We start from the raw sequence: 20,855 nt of genomic DNA on the forward strand, positions 1-20,855 counted from the left end.
ACTGTCTTTTACGTCCAGAGCTAGGACACATGACTTGATGTGCTTGCTCAAGTGAAGAAGAGTATCTTCCTTTATCTGCAAGATGACGTTTTGTGTGCTGAGCATTTGGCGAAAACCGAACAGAGTTTTCAGATAGTGACCGTTTCCTTCGAGAAGTATGGTGAGCTGCTCGTTTGCCATGTCCTCATCAAGTTTCCAAGAGCAAGAGGTAAGAGAAATTGGGAAAACACTCGAGAATAGCTTGTTTGGCTTGGGTTCCGCGGTCACCTTCAAGGGCTTTTACGCTTGCGATAACTCGCCGTTCATCCACCAGTCGTTATGGTGCTGAAGGAGTGCCGTGAACGCCCGGTAAGGTAGCTGTCGTTGGTGCGTATTGGTCACTCAGTGTTTGCCTCGGCTGGTATTGTGCGTATGCCTAGGGAGGGACACGTGTAGCTCTGTCTGCGTGAAATGCTGATCTAGCGCTTCATTCGGTGCTTTCGGTATACCCTGGGTGTCAGACTGTAGATGAAGGTAGCGTGCTGGTTAACAGAGTCGCGCAGCTTTTTCTGAAGTTCTTGAAGTAATTGACACTCTGTGGCCTCACGTTGAGCGTGAAGCACTGAATTGTATGTCTTCGACGATTTCTGGTGGGTTGTCGTCGATCAGGGTTCGGATGATGAGGCACGTCTTCTTTGTGGTCAGTGTCCTTTGAAGTTAGTCGTAGGGCTGCCAGTTCTGGCTATCAACGTTTTCAGCGTACTTCTACGCCTGCCAGATGAGTATGGCAACGCTGCGCTTGAGCTTGAAGTTGAGCTTCTGCTGTTGCCTACACTTTATAAGCGATCTTCGGGCTTCTCATAGGTGAACGAGATGATTATCAACTATCGTATTGTCCTCGTTCAAGTGTTTCACTTTGGTATGGTCGTCATCAGCACTTACGATGCCGTTCAAAAAGGCTTCATTGACCTCGATAGCCAAGTAATCATCAGTGTCATTCTTCTATGCAGTGCTAATTCAGCAAATTGTTTTGGGTGGGGTAGGGTGAATCGTGGATAATACCAGTTCCCGTCTCACCCTCCATTCATGAGGTTGGCGGGGCCTCAGGTTACTGCAGGTTTTGGAAACTTAGTGTTAGAAAACTTGATAGATATATGGGGTTAACCTCCTAAAATCACCATATGATTATGAGGGACACTGTTTTGGTAATTATGGCTTCAAAAATACCTTTCATAAAATAGCATCACCCAAAGATATATATAGAGACGGACGAAAAAAGTATGAACATTGGATGTCGTCATGGCGTACGTTTCGTAAAATAGATTTGTCTTCTTCGAAGATTTTGCAGCTGTGAACATAGTCTTTTTCTACATTTTTCTATTGTTGTTTGATACTGTGTGCTTCCATCAAAGCAAGATACGTATTTTTGTTAAAGTTACATTTGCCTTGAGCCTAATTTCAAATATGTTGAAAAAGTCTTTTCACGAATCAAGCAAGCGTTCCAAGAAGACAAAAGCACCCTACCAACCAAGAGCACTATGAGAACAAAGGGTGAAATACAGAGGCGCGTTTCTAAAGACTCGAGTTTGTGACCATCATCATCATGATCAGCCTGACTACAGCCGCTGCAGGACAAACGCATCTCCCACATTCCACCAGTCAACTCGGTCCTGTGCTTGCTGCAGCCACTTTATAACCGCAAACTTCCTAATCTCATCTCCCCACCTAACTTTCTGTCTCCCACCTTCATTTGCCTTCTCTAGGAATTCATTCAGTTACTCTTGATGACCAGCAGTTATCCTGTCCACGCGCTACTGCCCTGTCCATGTCCATTCCTTTTCCTGATTCCAACTATAATCTCCTGACCAGCTATGCTCTTTTCATGCTAAGAAGCATAAAGTAGATGTAATCTTAAGAAAGGTTGCATTTATTGTTTTCCTTTCTATTGCGTGCTGCATCGTCCTTGGTTTAGGCTGAACCCTCTCTGTATGCGTCCATGTTATGCTACGTGTGTGTACCGGCAAGGCACTGCTGTGTTATACCTTCCTCTTGATGGATAGTTGCAATTTACCAGTCATCTAGTCTTTGTCGCTACCTTTCTTATGTATTAGGATGATGTTAGCATTATTCGTCGAAAGACGTCTTGCGTCTGGAGAGAGTGAACAAAACGTTTATTTGACGTTCTCTGCAAGAAAATCGGTGAATGGTATTCTGGAGGCGCTGTGTTAGAGTGCTTCGAGCGTGCAGTGGAGGCGAACGAGCGCATCAAGTCACGTCACACGTGAGACATGAGCGCTATTTGGCAGTTATCCTAGAAAACGGAGCGCGCCCTGTGCGCACCAGTCTCTGAGGTGATAAGGTGTAGAACGCAAGGCGACGGGTAGGTGCCACCAGCGTGTCATCTTAGCAAAGCGTTGGAAACACTTGCGGTTTCGTGCAAGCGTTGCATGGTGAGCGCAGCGTTATAAAGGCTATGATCCTTTAAATTAATAATGTGCGCCTTTTCTAGTAAAAAATGCACATACATAGTATTGACGTGTTGTTATGGTGCCTCAGATATGCGCAATATTTGCTTTTAATTGACAATCGCACAAGTATGAACGCTGAACCTTGAGCATTATTGGCGGGTGCAGCAGATAGGGTCGGCCGTTTGAAGTATCTTTTGGTCACTTTGGTACCGTTGAAAGTACCGTTAAAGGTGGACAAACAGACAAATGTACAGACAGGCAGATAAACAGACCGAAATTTTTGCATCGAAGGTCCCCTAGAAAAAATATCATCTTTAAACGCCGAGGCTGCGCCGGGACACTGTGCCGACCATGTTTTCACACCATTTCGTCTTGCAAGCTAAGCGTCGAGATGTTTTTGAAAAGCATGAATGAAAGAGGGAAGTGCATTTGTCATTGGCAATAGCGTTGGCATCTGCGTTCACCCCATTTTCGACGCTTTCTTCGTCGCTCGAGCTGGTGGCGATAGGGTAGACATCAAAATACGCAGCACACACGACGTCGTCGCCGCTTCTGCTGCTCCATGAATCATTGCCTGAATCGCGAGTTAAAGGTGCCGACGTAGCAATGGTACAGGTACTACTTCGCAACGATTGCAACACGTGTGGACCACACGGCCGCCTCTATCCCTCCACACAGTGAACACGCTGGCCACGTGCCAAAGGTGCTGTTTGGTAGCAAACAACGCCACTGCTTCCATCGGTTTGTGACGTCACGCACGCGAAGGCAAAATGGCGGTCACCGGCGGTAGGCGGAGTTTACAGTCGAAGACTTTTCCGATTTATTATGAACAGAAATAATCTCTCAAAGTCCAGTTTCCACACATGTGCAAGCATATTCAATGTCTACCTTTGTTTGTTTTTGCCGAAAACCGCAAATTGCTCCGCCACGGTGGTCTAGTGGCTAAGGTACTCGGCTGCTAACCCGCAGGACGCGGGGTCGAATCCCGGCTGCGGTGGTTGCATGTTATAGGCCCGTGTGTGTGCATGTTATAGGCCCGTGTGCTATAGGCCCGTGGCCCGTATGTGTGCATGTTATAGGCCCGTGTGCTCAGATCTGGGTGCACGTTAAAGAACCCCCGGTGGTCGAAATTTCCGGAGGCCTCCACTACGGCGTCTCTCATAATCATATGGTGGTTTTCGGACGCTAAATTCCATCTATCAATCAATCGATTGAAAACCGCAAATTGTTGAGTGACCATGTTATAACCCCTCTAAGAAGTAGCTCCACTTTTCACTTCCGAAAGCCATGGCTTTCTTTATCTCTTTTTTTTAAAGCTTCATTTTTCCTAAGCGCTCGCCCAGCTGCTTCGCTCACAGCATGCAAATATGCTAATGTGAGACTACTTACGTTTGCACCTACGAGAAGGGCTGTGGCAATCACAACACATGTAAGCTTGAGGAGATGCTGTCCGTGTGGGGCGTGGTCACCGCACAAGGACGCCATGACTTCCCCGTAATTTCTTGCGATGACTTACAAGTACCGTCAAGCTTTGAAAAGTAGCGATGCTTATTACAGGCACACAACATTTAGAACTTTCTCTCGAATGTCTTCGGGCTCTTATAGGCCGGTGAAACGAAAAGAAGATTGAAAACGCATGACGTGCGATCCGCAGACAGGTCGTATACACGTGAAATATGCAAAGTTCTTTGAACTTGTCACCTGAGCCTTGTTTCGTAGCACCACACACTCACTTGTAAGTCTTTTGTTTGAGTCACTTCATTGTCACACGACAACAAAAAACTTTCGGTAGCCGTTCTTGCATACCCGGTATAAGGTATTGTGCGGGGTGGCACCTTACGTTCAGTAGAGCTGTGCGTCTGCATTTGTTCATTCATAGATTCCTTAGTGATTTAAGACAATGGGTTTCGTGCAGGAGACGTTACGCTGTCATACTCTGTAGCACATGCCTAAAACATTCCTTCGGGCAGGTAACAACGGAGCATTCATTCTTATGTACGTGGCTTTTCGCATGAGCGTCACCGCGATCAATGATACTGTAATCACATAAAATAGACCTTCACAGAATTGGTCGTATAAACCTTGCCATGCTTTGACTATATGGAATATAAATGGGCTTGCAATAAGTACGCTTCGTGCGCCAATGGTATATTTAGTGGTAGTTGTCGCAACAGGAAAGACAATGAAACAATTGTTTTCGTAACTGTTCACTTCAATGCCAACTACCTGCACGAATGTCTTCTTCAAGAGTTCAAAGTCTTCACAAGATATACGACGTGCTGCCTTTGTCCTACACCAACGTGTCATTCTCAAGTTCGATGAATGCGCCTGCGTGCGTAGTGTGGCGCGAAGAAGCTTTTGTGTTCCAGTCAGTGTTTTGTGATACCAAGTTCAGAAAAATCTTTCAGACTCCTGTGTCTACTACTTTAGTAAGCTCTTGTTTGTGTGTTAATTGAACTACGCCGCTCAACATTCTACGAACTTAGGGCATGCAAGTCATCCCAACCTTAACTAAAACGTCTTTGTCATGTCAAATATTTATATACACAAAATATATCATCACCAGCATCCTGACAACGTCTACTATAGGGGAAAGGCTTCTCCCATTTTTGGCCAGTCAATCCCGTATTTAACTTTCAACTGCCACGTAATCCGGCCAACGTCTAAAGTTATCTGGTAGCTTCATTCTCCGTCTGTGCTCACTTGTTTGCCTTCTCTTGGAATTCATTCATTTATCCTTTATTACCAGCGGTTATCCTGCCTACGCACTACGTGCTCGGTGCATGTCCATGTCATCACCTTGACTTAATCGGATATTTCCGAGTCTCCTTTTTTTCTTTGCCCACCCTGTTATCTTTTTTTTTTGTCTTAAGGTTGCACCTACCATTTTTCTTTTCGTCGCTTCTTCGGGTCGTCTTCAATTTAAAGAAAGTCTCCAGAGTTTGGCCCCATACGTATATAAGACGCGGCTGTGTTAGCTCATGTCACAGGAATTCCACCGTTGGCGTCAGCACCTTTGGTTGTGAGCGAAAAATTGTCCATGAGCAAAAAATTGAAAAATAAGCAAATACAATAAAGAATAAAATTTTCAGTCCCAATGAGGATTTAACCCGTGCCGTTTGCGCGGCAAGCCGGTGTTTTACCACAAAGCCACGAATCTACTTGCAGCTGCTTCTGTAAAAAAACTGTACAATAATGTCATGTAGTGGAAAGAGTCTCCTTAACGCATTTTGTTCGACAGGTGTCACGACAAAAATGAGCCCATTCGGGAATTTTAGACGCATTTGGGAGGCCATCAAACTTCGTTGAAAAAGGCTGGGATAGTACAGCCATCGCCGCTGAAAACACACGGGAACCTTCAAACAGCTCTAAAAATGAACAACCATTTCCATCTAGCATCACGCCTTTCCGGAAGCGTTGATCAAGAGAGAGAGAGCGAGAGATAAAGATGCAAGGAAAGGCAGGAAGGTTAACGAGACGCACATCCGGTTTGCTACTCTGCACTGGGGAAGCGATGAAGGGGAGAAAAGAGGTTGCAGAGAGATAAAAAGGTACACACAATCACGAGCACACTCGGGGGAGCACACACAGTCTACAGGCGGTCGCTCATGTTTGTTGACTTTAAGTAAAGTAGAAGCGCTTTAGTCGCTTTCTGCGCAACTGAAGCAGATGCCCAAGGTCGTAGAATCTTCTGCACACAAAATGGTCTGGAGTCAAGTTGATTCAAAACCATCCGGAGCTGGCATCGCTGTGTACCGTAGCAAGCGCAGCTGCGCAGGAAGTGTTCAATGGTCTATTCAGCTCCGCAGTAGACGCATGTAGAGGTGTCTGCCATACCAATGCGAAAAGAGTACACCTTTGTGAATGCCAAACCCAACCAAAGGCGGCATAACAGTGTCGCATCGGAGCGCGAAAGTTGTGATGGCAGCTTTATCTTGAGCGAAGGATCCAGTTCATATGATTGACACATTTGGAAGCTGGTGGACGACCAGAACGTGCGTGTAAGATCTCGAGCCAGCAGGTAAAGTCGTCTTGCTGCATCATTCCTTCATAGAGGAATCGAGACCACACGGGTTCCTACATGGGCTTAGCGGGCTGCATCATCGGCTAATTGATTTCCGGTAATACCGATATGTCCAGGCAGCCATTGATATATAATATCAGCCATTGATATATAATATAGCCATCAATATATATTATGATATAATATCATAGCTTCATGATGGCAATGTCTTATTTCATGTACCAATTGTTCATGATTCCTCCTACGCATGGCAGACTGCAAACTGTGAAGGGCTGCCTTCGAATCACAGAATATGACCCATTTTCCTGGACGCTCTTGAACTTGATATTGTAAAGCAGCCCTTAGCAGCAAGCTGTGATGCCATAGATATAGTCATATGCGAACATTTAAATTTGATTGTCATTGCTACAGCCGGAATTACAGCGGCACCTGATGAACTTCTGGACGAGACGGACCCATCAGTGTATACCTGCGTTCGGTCCAAGTACGACTCATGTAATAATAGCAGTGTTGCTTGCTTCAATGCTAATCTGGAGTGATTGCTTTTCTTTTTGATAACCGGAATTTCTAGACGTACTTGCGGCTGGTCGAGGCACCACAAAGGACATGCCATTCTCGTAGCTGGCGTATATCCTGATGGAATTCTGTTTAGGTGCTTGGCTATGACGTCTGAAAACGTAGCACGTGGTCTTCCGGAGGATAGAAAGGCCAAGTGGTGGTCGGGGACACGGGTACCATGTCGAATGTGCGCTCTGAGGCAATCCACAACTCTATATGTCCTGACCGGATGCTCTTTGGCAATCATAATTGTGCCATAAGTAGAAGCGCATCGGGGCAGTCCTAGGCACATACGCAGCGCCTGACCCTGCAAACTCCCCAATGAATGAGTATTGGATTTGCAAGTGTTAGTCAGTACCGGCAAGCTGTAGCGCAATAGACCTAGAAATAGGGTCCTGCATAGCTGTAGCATGGAGGCCACAGAAGTTCCCCATGCTTTCCCGCACATGAATTTCGTTATATGCACAATAGATAGCAGTCTCTTCCTGAAGTACGCACAATGCGGGCTCCACGAAAGGTTTCTGTTGATTATTATGCCCAAGAAACGATGCGTCCGTCCATATTTGACACTCTGCTCATTGATGTAAACAGGGTATGGCGTCAATGGTTTGCGTGTAAACGCCATCAACGTGCACTTCACAGTTGATATAGTTAGGCCTTGTTTCTGAAGGTAGGCTGTTGTGAGGGTTGCTGCCCGCTGTACTGTATTCGTGCACGCACTTGAGGGCGAGTAACTGCAGCACTCCAGAGGCAAATATCATCGGCGTATATGGATACGCACATCGACTTTGGCAGAACCTTCACCAGACCAAGGAGGGCAACATTGAACAATGTGGGGCTTAAAACACCTCCCTGAGGTACCCCGCAGTAGGTGTAATGTTCAGCAGTTTTACCCTCATCTGTTTGCACAAAGAAACCCCTGCCAGTTATATAATCTTTTATCCATTGAAACATTCGTCCACCAATGCCCATTGCTGCGAGAAAAGTGAGGATGGCATCGTGAGAAGCATTATAAAATGCACTCTTCACGTCAAGAAAGGTTGCGACTGATAAGCGCTTGCGACTTTTTTCTTGCTGAACAAATGTCAATAAGTCAAGGACACAGTCGATAAAGGAGCGGCCCCTACGAAAGTCTGCCATGCATGAAGGGTATTTGGTGTATCGTTCCAAGTACCACTGGAGATGAAATAGAACGATTCTTTCAATCACTTTTCCGAGGCAGCTTGCGAGGGCAATAGTCGATACGCTGTCAAGTCCAATGGTGATTTTCCCGATTTCAGAAGTGGTATTAATCGACTAATTTTCCATTCTCGGGGAACACTGCCGCTGAGCCAGGAGTTGTTGAAGCATGTTAAAAGTTCTTTTCTAGCTTTTTGTCCAAGGTGTCCTAACGCACTACAAGTGATACCATCAGGACCTGGCGATGACGTGTGCTTAGAAGCGACTAACGCACCTTCCAGTTCTTCCATGGTGAAAGGAATGTCCATTTCTGGTAATCGCGTCTCAGGAACCATCACGGCGTCGATGCTCTCGTTCATAATAATTTCGGCAACTCTCGTGCAAAATTCTTCAGCCACCTAGAGTTCTGTTTTTCCATAATGGAGTGCCAAAGCTTTAAAAAGGTGCCGTTGTTGCGGAGAGGAGCGAAGACCACGAACTGTTCTCCAGATATATGACAGCGGTTTATGAGGGTCTAGAGATTCGCAGAATGCTTTCCAGCGTTTGGTCTCCAGTTTGTAAATGCGTCGTTGAATCTTTTTCTGGAGCCGTCTTGCTTCCCTCAGGTCGTAAATTGATCTTTTGCGTCTGTATCGTCGTTCAGCACGCCTTCGTATAGCTCGTAATCTTTCCAGTTCGATGGCGAAGTGTTATTTTAGACGAAAATGGTAATTTAAATTTGGACGCTTGCATAGCTTCCGCGATGGTATTTTCCAGGTTGCAGGCAAGGCCTTCTTGGCAAGCGTCCTCAACACGCGATGTAAACATCGACTGCTAATTACAACACCGGAAGAGAAATTTTTATTATACCATCAATCTTCACGTAGGTGGGTATATGATTACTCCCATGAGTCTCAATATCGCGAAACCACTTAGCTTTGTGAGAGAAGCACCGTGACACTAATGTCAGGTCAAGGCAACTGCCATACGTGAGACCACGCAGATATGTTGGGGTTCATGATAGAAAAAAAGGTAGTAGTGGGAAGCTAATGTAACAATGTGTCGGCCCCTGGCATTCATCCTAGTGCTCCCCCAAAGCATGTGATGGGCGTTGAAGTCACCGGTGATGATCCATGGCCCATCGGTCCTCTTTAGGATGTCTTTCAATCTGTTGCAGTGAAATCGCGATGATGGTGATAAATATCCACCAATAAGCGTGAACGAAACTGCATTCTTCTTTACACGAAGACACACGTACTGATTGTCGTCATTTGAACCTATTTGGTGCGAAAGATAAGTCCATGCGAATGTAAACAATTACTTTGCTTCGTTCTTCGCAAACGGCTAAACAAAAGGCTTCATAACCGGAAAATCTATAAGGCATTGATACGTTTGGTTCGCATATGACAAGTATAAGGAATTGATTGGCCCAAACAAATTGGCGAAAGTCCGAGATACGGGACTTCGTGCCTCTGGCATTCCACTGGAAAGTCGACGCACATTTAACTTCAGTGCGGAAGATGAGATTTTGTTGAGCCATTGTGCTTATAAGACCTTAGCAAGAACAGGATTCAGTGCATGCAGTATTTGCAGTGCACCCTCAGCAGACGGAGGTTGTAGGCTGCTCAGTAGCGTGGGAATCGTGCCAATTAATCATTGCACAATCGCAGTCACTTGCCTGTCTTGGTTAGAAAGATATCGAACCGGGATCGCGGGCTGGCCGTCATGAAACTCCTTTGGTTCACTTGATGCTGCTTTCTTTGATGTGCAGGCCACTCACTCCGTCGTAGTTAGGGTATGCTCACTGGTTTTGGTTTTGTCCTTTACAGCCTTTCCCACAGCATGGGTTCTGGGAGGTAAAGGAGGTGGTACTGATGAGGGATCTGGCAAACGCATCGAGGAGGTAGCGGGCGTCCTTGAAGGCCGACGTCAACGTGAACGACGCCTTCTGACTTTAGCTGCGGCTTCTCGATAAGATGAGTGATCGCGCACCATCTTCTTCAACATGGCAATTTCCTTCTGAATCCGCGGGCAGTCCTTCGATGTGGCTTCATGGGGTTCATTGCAATTAGACCATTTCTTGAGAGTAGCGACGCACTTATCCGCTGCATGGGGCTCGGCGCAGCGGTGGCATTCCACCGAATTCTCGCAGACGCTGCTCACATGTCCAAGTTTCATGCACTTACGGCACTCGAGAGGCTTTGGAATGAAAGGCCGCACAGCATGTCTGAAGTACCCCACCTTCACATGAGAGGGGAGGGATGTGCTCTTAAACCCAGTCTTCCCAAAGCGAGACTTACCTAGCCGGGTGACATCAACCATTGGAGTATCAGTTGTTAACTTGACAAGAACTTGTAAGTAATTATTGGAAATAGCCACATCTATGTCGTAGATCACGCCGGTTCACATCACATCCCAAGGGAACATGAGAGCACACCTGATTGCCGTCCAACTCAGTTGCACTGCGCAGAACGCCCAACGCACTTGAGTGCAAAACGTCAACAGCCAGTATATTCTTTCTTGCGTTCACTCTTATATCCGTGATCTCATTTGGCACAAGCGCTTCCAGAGACCTCGACACAGACTGTCTGTTAAGGCGTTTCATGCTGATGGTAGGAAGTGCAGGCAGAAACAGGATGGTATAAGTGTTAGACTTTGGCGCTTTACTTACAGTTTGAATACTTGAGGATGAGGATGTCCTCATATTCCTCCTCTTCGCTTTGCGGCTCAGCACAGGTTGGAAACCGTCATCTGAAAAGTCATCACTGCTGAGATAGTAAGCATGAGTATCTTCACTGTCGCTGTCACTCGCTTGTCCAATCCGCTTCGTGGAGGTGGCTGCTACTGACGCCGCTGGTGCCGGCAGGCGCCCGAGGTGGTCTACATCCATCCCTTCCAAGGGAGCAGTGAAAACCGATCATCAGAATTAAATTACCACAGAAATACGCCGGAGTTAGCAGAAGAAGCTCCTATTCAAAACACACTCGCTAGATAATGTGCTGCCATCGGTGAGGCATTGTGAGACTATGGTGAGCGTGCGGCGTATATCTCGGAGACCATGTGATTCTTGCTTGAGATCAAAAACCCGTATGTACCACTCCTGCGCGCGCCCTGGTACAATCTACTGTGTGAGTGTGTGTGTGTGTGTGTGTGTGTGTGTGTGTGTGTGTGTGTGTGTGTGTGTGTGTTTAACAAAGCATATTAATAAGTAAGCACTTAGCAGTTGAAGGGCGCACTAGGGGCCGGATAAGAGTCCTCATATATATATATATATATATATGTATATATATATATATATATATATATATTTGTGGAAAAAGGGTAGACTACCGTCCATAATTTGATATTGCTTGCCGAATAAGCTCCACTCTAATCTTGTTCTTCTAGTTATTTCTCTTTCGTGATTCGGCTCCACATGCTGCCTGTCGTAAGTGGACCTATTCCATTACAAGTTTCAGTGTCTCACCACTTATCACGGATTTCAGTTCTTTGCAGATACCGTTCTAAAGTACTTTATTTTTATGTATATAATTGTTTAGCACAACTCTTCTGCTTTCCATGTCTAGCTAAGCAATCAGCAGATGTACAGGACTTTCCAATTATCTATCTGTCATTTTAAATCGCTTAGTTAAGGGCCGAGTGGTTATTATTCTTGAAGATTTTTGCACGTATATCCATCTCACTACGTAAATGCTTTGCAGGAGTTCCAAATACATAGAGGAGTTGATATTTTAGACAGACCTCGACTTGAAGGAAACCCATGGGCCGAAACTAACTTGATCAATTTCACGAAAAATTTTAAAATAATGCCAGAGCCTAGTAGACGGGAGCAAGCAGAGGTTGTGTTAAGAGAGGATCAAAGTCGCCATAGGTGCAGCGGCTTAATATTCCGTGTGCCGAGTCTACGACGCCGCTTTCAGCAGTGCATTTTGTGTAGTGTGCCACTACGATAGCAGCACAGTAGCTGGAATGTCTTATAGCGTCCATGTCCTATATCCACCTGATGATAAATGGTGCCCCGTGTATTTGTTCAGTCAAACATATCCCATAATTCTTCAAATTGCACTGTTACAGCACTGCAAGATTTTTTCTGACAGTGGCAGTAGAGCAACTGTGGCGTAGCCAGGGGCCCCTCTCTTGGGGCCCGTCCGCACCTCTACCAAAATTTTTTTCGCCATGCATACGCCGTGCCAATTGACCATTACGCGAATGATGGGGAGAGCGGGATTTATTGTGAGAAATCAAAAAACTTGTTGTGAAGTGCAGGCCGCATGTTGCTCTGTGATATCCGGCTCGCTTGTTCTCAGAAGCCTCTGCCACCGATCATCAGCGTTTTCTGACCGAGAAAAGAGTGGCGGGCCCCTTTAAGTGTTTCCGGTGTAGTATAACACATATTGCTGCCGCAAAGAAGGTGCACTGTTTTCTTGAATCGGGAAATGCGGCACCGAATTATTGTAAATGTCTTAGCGCTACTTTTCACCCGGACAAGAAAAGGCTGTTGTGTCGTATCTCTCATACATATGACCTTGGTTGACTTACTTAGGCGAGACCACGTGAAACACATGAATGTCCCAATGGCTCCAACGCCCTAGGCAGAACAAAGCTTTTTTGGCAGTGTGAGGAGGGTGGGTAAGTACAACCGGCTGGAAAAAAAAATGAGCATGGCAGCTTTTGCCTCCAAGTTGTCTTTCGCGGATGCGTTAGAGACCATGCTTGCTTTAGTCAACCTGAATGTTTTTTTTTATTCTCAAACACAGCAATGTTTAAGTGACCGTAGTGAATTTCTAGGATTCGTCAGACACATATCGAATCTCTTCATATGCACGGAGTCACCAAATTTATATCATTTTGATGAAAATAAATTCGAATATGAGGCAGATGTTTCATGCAATATTCTAAAGTAGAGTTTTTTTCTTGTGACATGAAATAGCGCAAAACACTTCTTTTCTTTAATAATTTTATGTGTCAAATGTGCAAGAGAAAGTTCTGGCCGACTTCTTACATTTCATTTTATTTTAAGGCATATATGAAGCGTTTACCTTAGGGGCTCTCCTCTTGAATATGAACGACCGCCTAGGTGCTATTTGAACAGTTCACTTTGTCGTGCGCCACAGGGGAAAATAGTTATATTGTTTTCAGGGGAGCGCTACCCTGCCTCACTGAAGGTGAAGTGTCCTCGATCGACCGGGGTGATTCACCCTTGCCTTGATTCAGAGTACGTGAAACGTGACGCTAGTGTAAATATTCGCGAAAGCTTCAGAACATGTGATGCTTGCCGAAAAAATTCCGAGTTGTGTTCACCGTCCTTGGTCGTCCTGGAGCGTTAGTGGTCCACAGGCACCTTTCCGTCTGCACCAAAATAAACAAAGGCGCACAATCTCCTTAAATTGATCAACAGTTGTGGATTCTGAAAAGTACGTTTATTCCTGCATATATGTACTTCCTACCATGTTCAATGAGTTGGTTGTTTGTGAGATTTGGAATTCGTGGATAACTCAGCGTGTAACCTGTATTCACAGAGCATTTTACCCTAAATTCAAACGCTCTAGAAATACTACGTGGTAAGAGACAGATGTGTCACACTAACACCTACTTTTTAAAGACGATAGTCGTTCTTGGGGACCTTCGACAAAAAAATTTTTGGTCTGTCTGTCTATCTGTCTGTCTCTCTGTACATTTATCTGTTTGTCAACTATTAACGATCCCTCAAACGGCCGACCTCATCCGCAGCGCCAACCAGTATTGCCCAAGTTTAAGCTTTTTTTTTGTGCGATTGTCAAATGAAAGCAATCATTGCGCATATCTGAGGTACCATAACAACATGTCGATGTTTTGTATGTGTGTCTTTATACTAGAAAAGGCACACACAAGTAATTCTAAGAACCGTAGCGTTAAACACGCTGCGCTGACAGTGCAACGTGGTGCTCAAAGAGGCATGTGTTACCAACGCTTTGCTGAACCGACACGTTGGTGGCACCGACCCATCGCTTTGCGTTGTACACCTTAGCGCCTCTGAGATAGTACACCTTATCGCCTCTGAGATAGTACACCTTATCGCCTCTTTCTCCGCAGGCTCGCAGGCCTTCCTTCGTTTTCGAAGATAACTTGCAGATGGCGCTCGTGTCTAACGTGCCTCGATGCGCTCGTTCGCCTCCGCTGCACGCTTGAGGCACTCTAACGCAGCGCCTCTAGAATACCTTTCACCAGTTTTCTTGCACAGAACATCAAATAAAGGTTTTGTTCATTGTCTCCAGACGCAAGACTATCGTCGTTCGGCAGGCATTTGCAATGTACCATGCAGATCCGGGGCCAATTTTTTTTTCTAGAAAGTCATTGCGTCCTCAAGAAAGTTGCTTCTTTTCGTCTTTCCAAATGTATGGCTATTAACATGATGGATATCTAAGTAGCTCTTTAAAGATCGGCTCAGAAGAACGATGATGATGATGTTGATGATGATGATGATCTTGTTTATGATGATGATGATGATGTAAAATCCTTCAATATGGCTCACACTCACTCAGGGAGAGCGGCCAAGAATTGTTTAAAACAATTAGTGAGACTTTCTCACTATTCACTATCGATACTTTTAAGAAACACGACATACGTAAGACGACATCGATTCTGTTGCAATACGTAAAACGGAAGGATAGCAATAATAGTTTCACACTCGTTCATATCAGCCAGTGTAGTCGTGTCTTAGATATACGTTAGCGCGAATAAAAACCATTCTATGTCAAATTATTGCTGCAGGAATAACAGTCACGTAAGTAGGAACTTAAATAACTTACTTTCGTGAAGGTAAGTACAAATGGCCCCAAAAGTGGTCTTGTGGGTGAAGACCAGACCCGAACCACAGAAGAAAAGTATGTTCTCAATAGTTAAGTTCAGCCCCGAGCCATACTTAGAACTTCTTCCTCCTCCTAAAGAGGTCACTGCTACTAGCCCCTTTCCCAAGTTCTGTGCCAGAAAAAGAAAAGTCCGAATGAAAACGTGTGAGGATGTTTGTAAGTTGTACCGAAAAATCAAAGTATAATCTTGAAGATAATGAAGATGCTGGGTGCAGCATTGGGATCGTCAGTGTTTTTGTCAATCACCTGTGGCATGGACTACTCAAGCATATGAATGACAGACACAGCGCTGTACAATTATATAGAGCATTTATAGATATTATTTAGTATGCTGTGTTTAGATTCGAATTTCGTTTTGTGGTATCGGATCTAGCTTGAAGTTTGAAAATACGAGATCTAGGCACGTTCTTCGGCCGGTTGTTGGTTGTTTCCAGTTGTACGAAATGTACTTTACAGCAACCCGAGATGTCATATTGCACGAGCGATTCATTGTCCGTGATCGTCGTCGTCTTCATCAGTATCAGCGTCATGACCATCGTCATGGCGTATAGTCGGTACTTTGCAGGTGCTGTGCTGTGACTGCTCAGAGAAAACTTGTAGTCTGCACTTGTGGAATGCACTTGTTCTTCCTCGTAATCACCATCATTATCAGCGACGGCTACGACGAATGCCAATGGACAATGATTCATCTTAAAGAAATTCACCCCTAAAATATCCTGCCTATTCGGGCGAGCAGAAGTTGACGATGGTCGCAAGTTTAGCATGAAGATCTGCGAATTCTCGACGAATGAAGATAGATCTGAAATAGTCTGAGTAGAGAGAGAGAGAGAAGAAAAATTTAAGAAAAATAGGGAGGTTAACTAGACTAAGTCCAGTTTGCTACCCAGCACGGGGGAGAGAAGAATGCGGGAGAAAAAGAGAGGGACGAGGAGATACACATTGCACATAACACACACACCGCACACACAGTTCAGGTTTCACAGGCGGTCGCACAGGTATGTTGCCCTCAAGAATTGTAGAAGGGCTCATGTGGCTTTTTGGGCTCAAGTATATGAAGACTATGTTCCCAAGATTTTCCTCAGAGAAAAGATCGATCATCCAGCCTCCTTAAGGCACACTGGCAAGTCCAGCGATTCCGATGGAGGTGGAAATGTTGTAGGCCCGTGTGCTCAGATTTGAGTGCACGTTAAAGAACCCCAGGTGGTCTAAATTTCCGGAGCCCTCCACTACGGCGTCTCTTATAATCATATAGTGGTTTTGCGACGTTAAACCCCACATATCAATCAATCAAGTCCAGCGATGTTCTTTAAAATCTGGACAATGGCACAGGTCATGGTCGACAGTTTCTACACAGTGGCAGTTATCAAAGTTTGGGGAGTCAGCCATACCAATGAGATAACTTAATGAGTCCATACCCCTTTTCAGCTACGGAGCAGGCAATATCTGCTTGCAGCATTGATGGAATATAGAGAAGCACAAAAGGAGGTGTGATACCCAATCTTCGGTGAGGAGCTTAGAGGCGAGTGATGCTTTCAAGTGGTGATGTAATATCTCTACGGTGCCGTAGGACGTAGGATGGTAAGCAGTGGTGCTAATCCGTACTCAACAAAGAGATGTCATAGAAGTTAAACGTGCCGGCTCCAACTGTCTCCTTTGATCAATAGTCATCGTTCATAGTAGCCCAATACGGCGAATTGAGGTAGGCATAAAAGAACGGGCGACTTAAAAGTGGTCCTGCAAAACTTTTCCGAGTAGTCATGGTAGTAATTCATTAAAGAAGCTGATTGTCGCTTGAATGGGCGGCCATGATTTTCTTTACAATGTATTCGGTGCGAGCGGAGTAACAAAGATTTGTCGCACACTGCAATTGCTTTCTCACTTTTCTGGTACCGACGAAAACACTGGTACCTAAACAGGGAGGTGTATGACACAAGAAAAAAAAAATAAGTCACGCACGCCTCTAGAATTTCAGCACTTTTTTTTTCCGCAACAGCTTGATTGATTTTAGCGCCGCGCATCTTTGGATTCTGCTGCCAGTTGTCAAAAGAACGGTGGGCAGCAGTTGGTACGTGTTGGCATGCATGCGAAACATGTATGCCGACATGCTGTCCAAGCAAACCGAGAGAGGTCTCGTCAAGAGTGTGCAGCGCTTCGTGGCTGGCATCGCACAAAGTAGCCGTGGTCACGTGTCAGAGCATGAGTGTTTAGCTCGCTGACAGTTGTACATCATGATTTTACATGCTGTACGGCCTGTGATGTATGTGATGTAAAGTCTATCTCTGCTTTCGTCGCCCTTTCGTTTACTTGACACTAACTAAAACGACAACGACATACTGCGAGGGTGCGGAGAATAAATGACCAGTCCTGCGACTAGAAGCTCGTATTTGGAAATCGTGACATACATGTCACGTACACCATGATTTGCAAGGCATGGTCTTTGGTGATCTCGGGGACATACTACCTTAATACATTCCAATATTGGTATGCCTCACATGAGTGCATGACGAACATACAGGACAGGTTGTCACACATGGATCACTACCCACACGTCTAAAAAGTAACAATTTACATTACCGAAGCTACGGGCTGTCGTGGCCCTTACGTTAAATTTATGTGCACCAAAACTTGTTTGATATTGCATGAGTGTCTTGCACACATGAACTACAGGTAAGAACATGAAAATTTTTAATTGGAATGATATGCACCATGATTTACATTATACAGTCTTAGTAGTCTCGCAGCCCATCTACTACTTGCACATACGACAAAGTTTCATTGCTTTATCAGGGTACAGGTGACAAATATGAGACAAAATTAGAAAGTAGTAAACAAAGATTTTCGTTTACTGGTTGCTAATCAATGGCAGTGCAGAAACTTACCTTTGCATACGTGGCAGTTGCTACATAAATATTATCTTGTTCTCTCAGTTCGACAGTTTATTATAAAAAGAAATAAAAAAAGGCACCAAAAGTCTCGTTTCGACCCTACCTGTGGGGCAAAAAGAGAAAGAACAAACTTCATCTCTTCAGTTGTTGTAGCAGAATCAGTTGAAACTTACTCCGTGGGCCATCGCGTGGTTGTCATAAGCCCAGTTCTTACACGCTACGAATTGAATCTATTGAATCTAGCCATACCGCAGCTCTCTGTTGCTCCAAAATTTGTTGCAGATAAAGCACCATGCTTCTTTCGTTAAGCAAATGGCGTCTTTTGTTCAACGCTTGCACTTTATTAGATTATTTAGTGATTAAAAGCTGTATATATTTTCACGCATTTTTTCGCCCGTTTTTGGCCGTTTCTATACAGAACATCACTTGGGCTTTCTGCCTTTCATCTGCGTCAACCGTGCTTTTGAAGTCGATGAATTTCAGATTTTCTATAGCTTGTTTTTTTTAATTTCGCTATGAGAACACTCTCATTCAATCACTATTTCAAATTGTTTGTGAACGGCTTGAGATATAGACATTCTTTTAATTTTTCAAGCGCCTTTTGAGAACATCCTTTGGAACGCAGAACAACCTCAACGCAGCGCAAATGGAGCAATGTCTGTCCTCAACAGCTATCAGTGCTTTTTTTTTCCTCCCACGAAGCTCCAAATCATATTCTATACTATGCCCGAGTCTTTCTAAACAAGTAATTAAAATGTATATTGAGTTTAACTAAATGGCTCACTTTATAAGAGACTGTCTAGGGCAATTTGATGCTTTTGTGCCACGCTTTGCCCCTCTGAGATGCGTGAATTATCAATAAATTTCACAATTACACTTTGGTCCTACGCGCACCGCCGCGGTGGTTTAGTGGGTAAAGTACTCGGCTGCTGACCCACAGGTCGCAGGATCGAATCCCGGCGGCGGCGGCTGAATATTCGACGGAGGCGAAAACGCTGTAGGCCCATGTGCTCAGATTTGGGTGCACGTTAAACAACCCCAGGTGGTCGAAATGTGCGGAGCCTACGGCGTCTCTTATAAGCAAACGGTGTTATTGGGACGGTAGACATTCCATATCAATAAGTTTTTGTCCCAGGCACCGATTTATTAAAACTTTTGGTCGTAAGCAACTAGACATGTGAAGTAACAAAGTACTTAGCTCCTTTTACTGACGCAGGAGAGCCTACATGCATGGATCCGAAACTTTATTTCAACTGAATTTCACCCTCTTCTTTGTAGAATATTTAATAGCACAAAGGTTAGGCACGGACGAGAATAGGGACAAGCCCCTTTATGATGGGTCGCTAACACACCGACACCAGCCGCGTAATATTTTCTTCGCGAACACTGCGAGCAATCATCAATCAATCAATCAATCAATCAATCAATCAATTGTTCAGTTTATTATCATGTCATAAAAGGATGTTACAGGGAATAAAATATACAGACGAGAGTCCTAATAGTACACGACTGCAACGGGACCCTCGGTGATGATTACAAATAATAAAAGCACAAGCAGCTGTTAGAATCGTAGAAACAAGAATATACAAAGCAGAATGAAAACAAGAAGGCGTGGATTAAAAAAAATAATACAGCCTAAAACAACACAAAAAAGATAGATCAATTATTTAACAGGTATTCTTTTTACACTTTTACGCTTTGCACTAATATTTTTTACACTTTAAAGAATAGACAACTACCACCACTTTTCGCTGAGAATTACAAAGTACTCTTTTTATCAGCACCAAAGGACAGCAAAGTGAAAATGTTGCGTTTTTCACCGTGTTTTTTTTTTTACCCATGCCTACCTGATAACAAGCAGGAATGACCCGGCTTGCGCGCAATATGCAATATTATTCATTTTTTATCCCAGTATATATCTAGAAGTTACTTGCATGCGTACATGAATGCAAGACATACGACGCTAAGTATCAGGGCATGTCATGACAGGATTGCCTCGATTCTTCGCAAAACCAAGCCACACACTGTAAGAAGCGTCTCTCTGACCGGTTCCAATTACATCAATTCCTAAAATACTTCGGATGCGCCAGCTTCCTGACACTACGCAAGCGGTATGGTTAGCCAGATTCAACGCGACTTCCACACGTACTCAGCCGCTAAAACCTCCACCAAGCAGGTGCCTAGTGGTGAAAATTTTGCCTTCTTTGCATTCAAGCTTCACCTAACATACAAGCATACTCTATGGGCATCTAAGCATACTTGTTTATATGTACCTTCAATATTTTATCCCTATCTCTGGAAGCTCAATAAAAGTGTTGTGTATGCTTTGTAGACAAAACTTCGTCAATTTAAGAAACTCCGAACCTGCTCGCAGTATCGGTGCAAATGAAATTCCTAAAAAGCTCCATCTTATCAAGCCCAGCACGGGCCGTCGCGCATCCGTCATCTAATCATGACAAAATGAAGACCCGAAGTCTTCATTTGTAGATCGGAAGTGAAATACCTACCCTGCCCGGAATTATCTTGAGAATGAAATTGAAGCTCCGACATACAGTAGGCGTAAGGAGGCACTCACTGTGCAACAGGTTTAAGTAATACGTTGAGAATCACAAAATTAAAGCGAAAACCGTGACCGAAAGGTTAGCGAGTGAACATTGTGCTTATTCATATAACTTAGAAAGCATAGCGCCAAAAAAAACAGACAAAAGAAAGAGACGTAGACAACAGGGGCGCAAGCTTTAAACCACGTTTATTTGGGAATACACATGAATATACGGATATGAACTCAAAAACAGCAATATCACGCCTTTATCGCTTACAGAAAAAGTACTATCAAACATCATACAAAAACAAGAAGTGTATTGTCAGGAACTATACCGGTAAACGCGTATGTGTAACTGGAACGAAAAAACCTTACAAAAAATTTATAAAAGCC

At 44.4% G+C, this 20,855-nt stretch overlaps 1 protein-coding gene and 1 long non-coding RNA gene across 3 annotated transcripts in view; one reads left to right on the forward strand and one right to left on the reverse strand.

Moving 5' to 3' along the window:
- The window catches only part of LOC119164446 (trypsin 5G1), a 34,735-nt gene extending 30,722 nt beyond the window's left edge, over positions 1–4,013 (reverse strand). Inside the window, exon 1 of the mRNA XM_037416635.2 lies at positions 3,837–4,013. Within this exon, the coding sequence (XP_037272532.2) occupies positions 3,837–3,932 (96 nt within the window). The 5' untranslated portion in view covers positions 3,933–4,013. The remainder of the gene's footprint in view (positions 1–3,836) is intronic.
- The window catches only part of LOC142769008 (uncharacterized), a 346,562-nt gene that overhangs the window by 67,020 nt on the left and 258,687 nt on the right, over positions 1–20,855 (forward strand). The window lies entirely within an intron of this gene.

This window comes from Rhipicephalus microplus, chromosome 8 (assembly GCF_043290135.1).
Source record: "Rhipicephalus microplus isolate Deutch F79 chromosome 8, USDA_Rmic, whole genome shotgun sequence".
Lineage (NCBI taxonomy): Eukaryota > Metazoa > Arthropoda > Arachnida > Ixodida > Ixodidae > Rhipicephalus > Rhipicephalus microplus.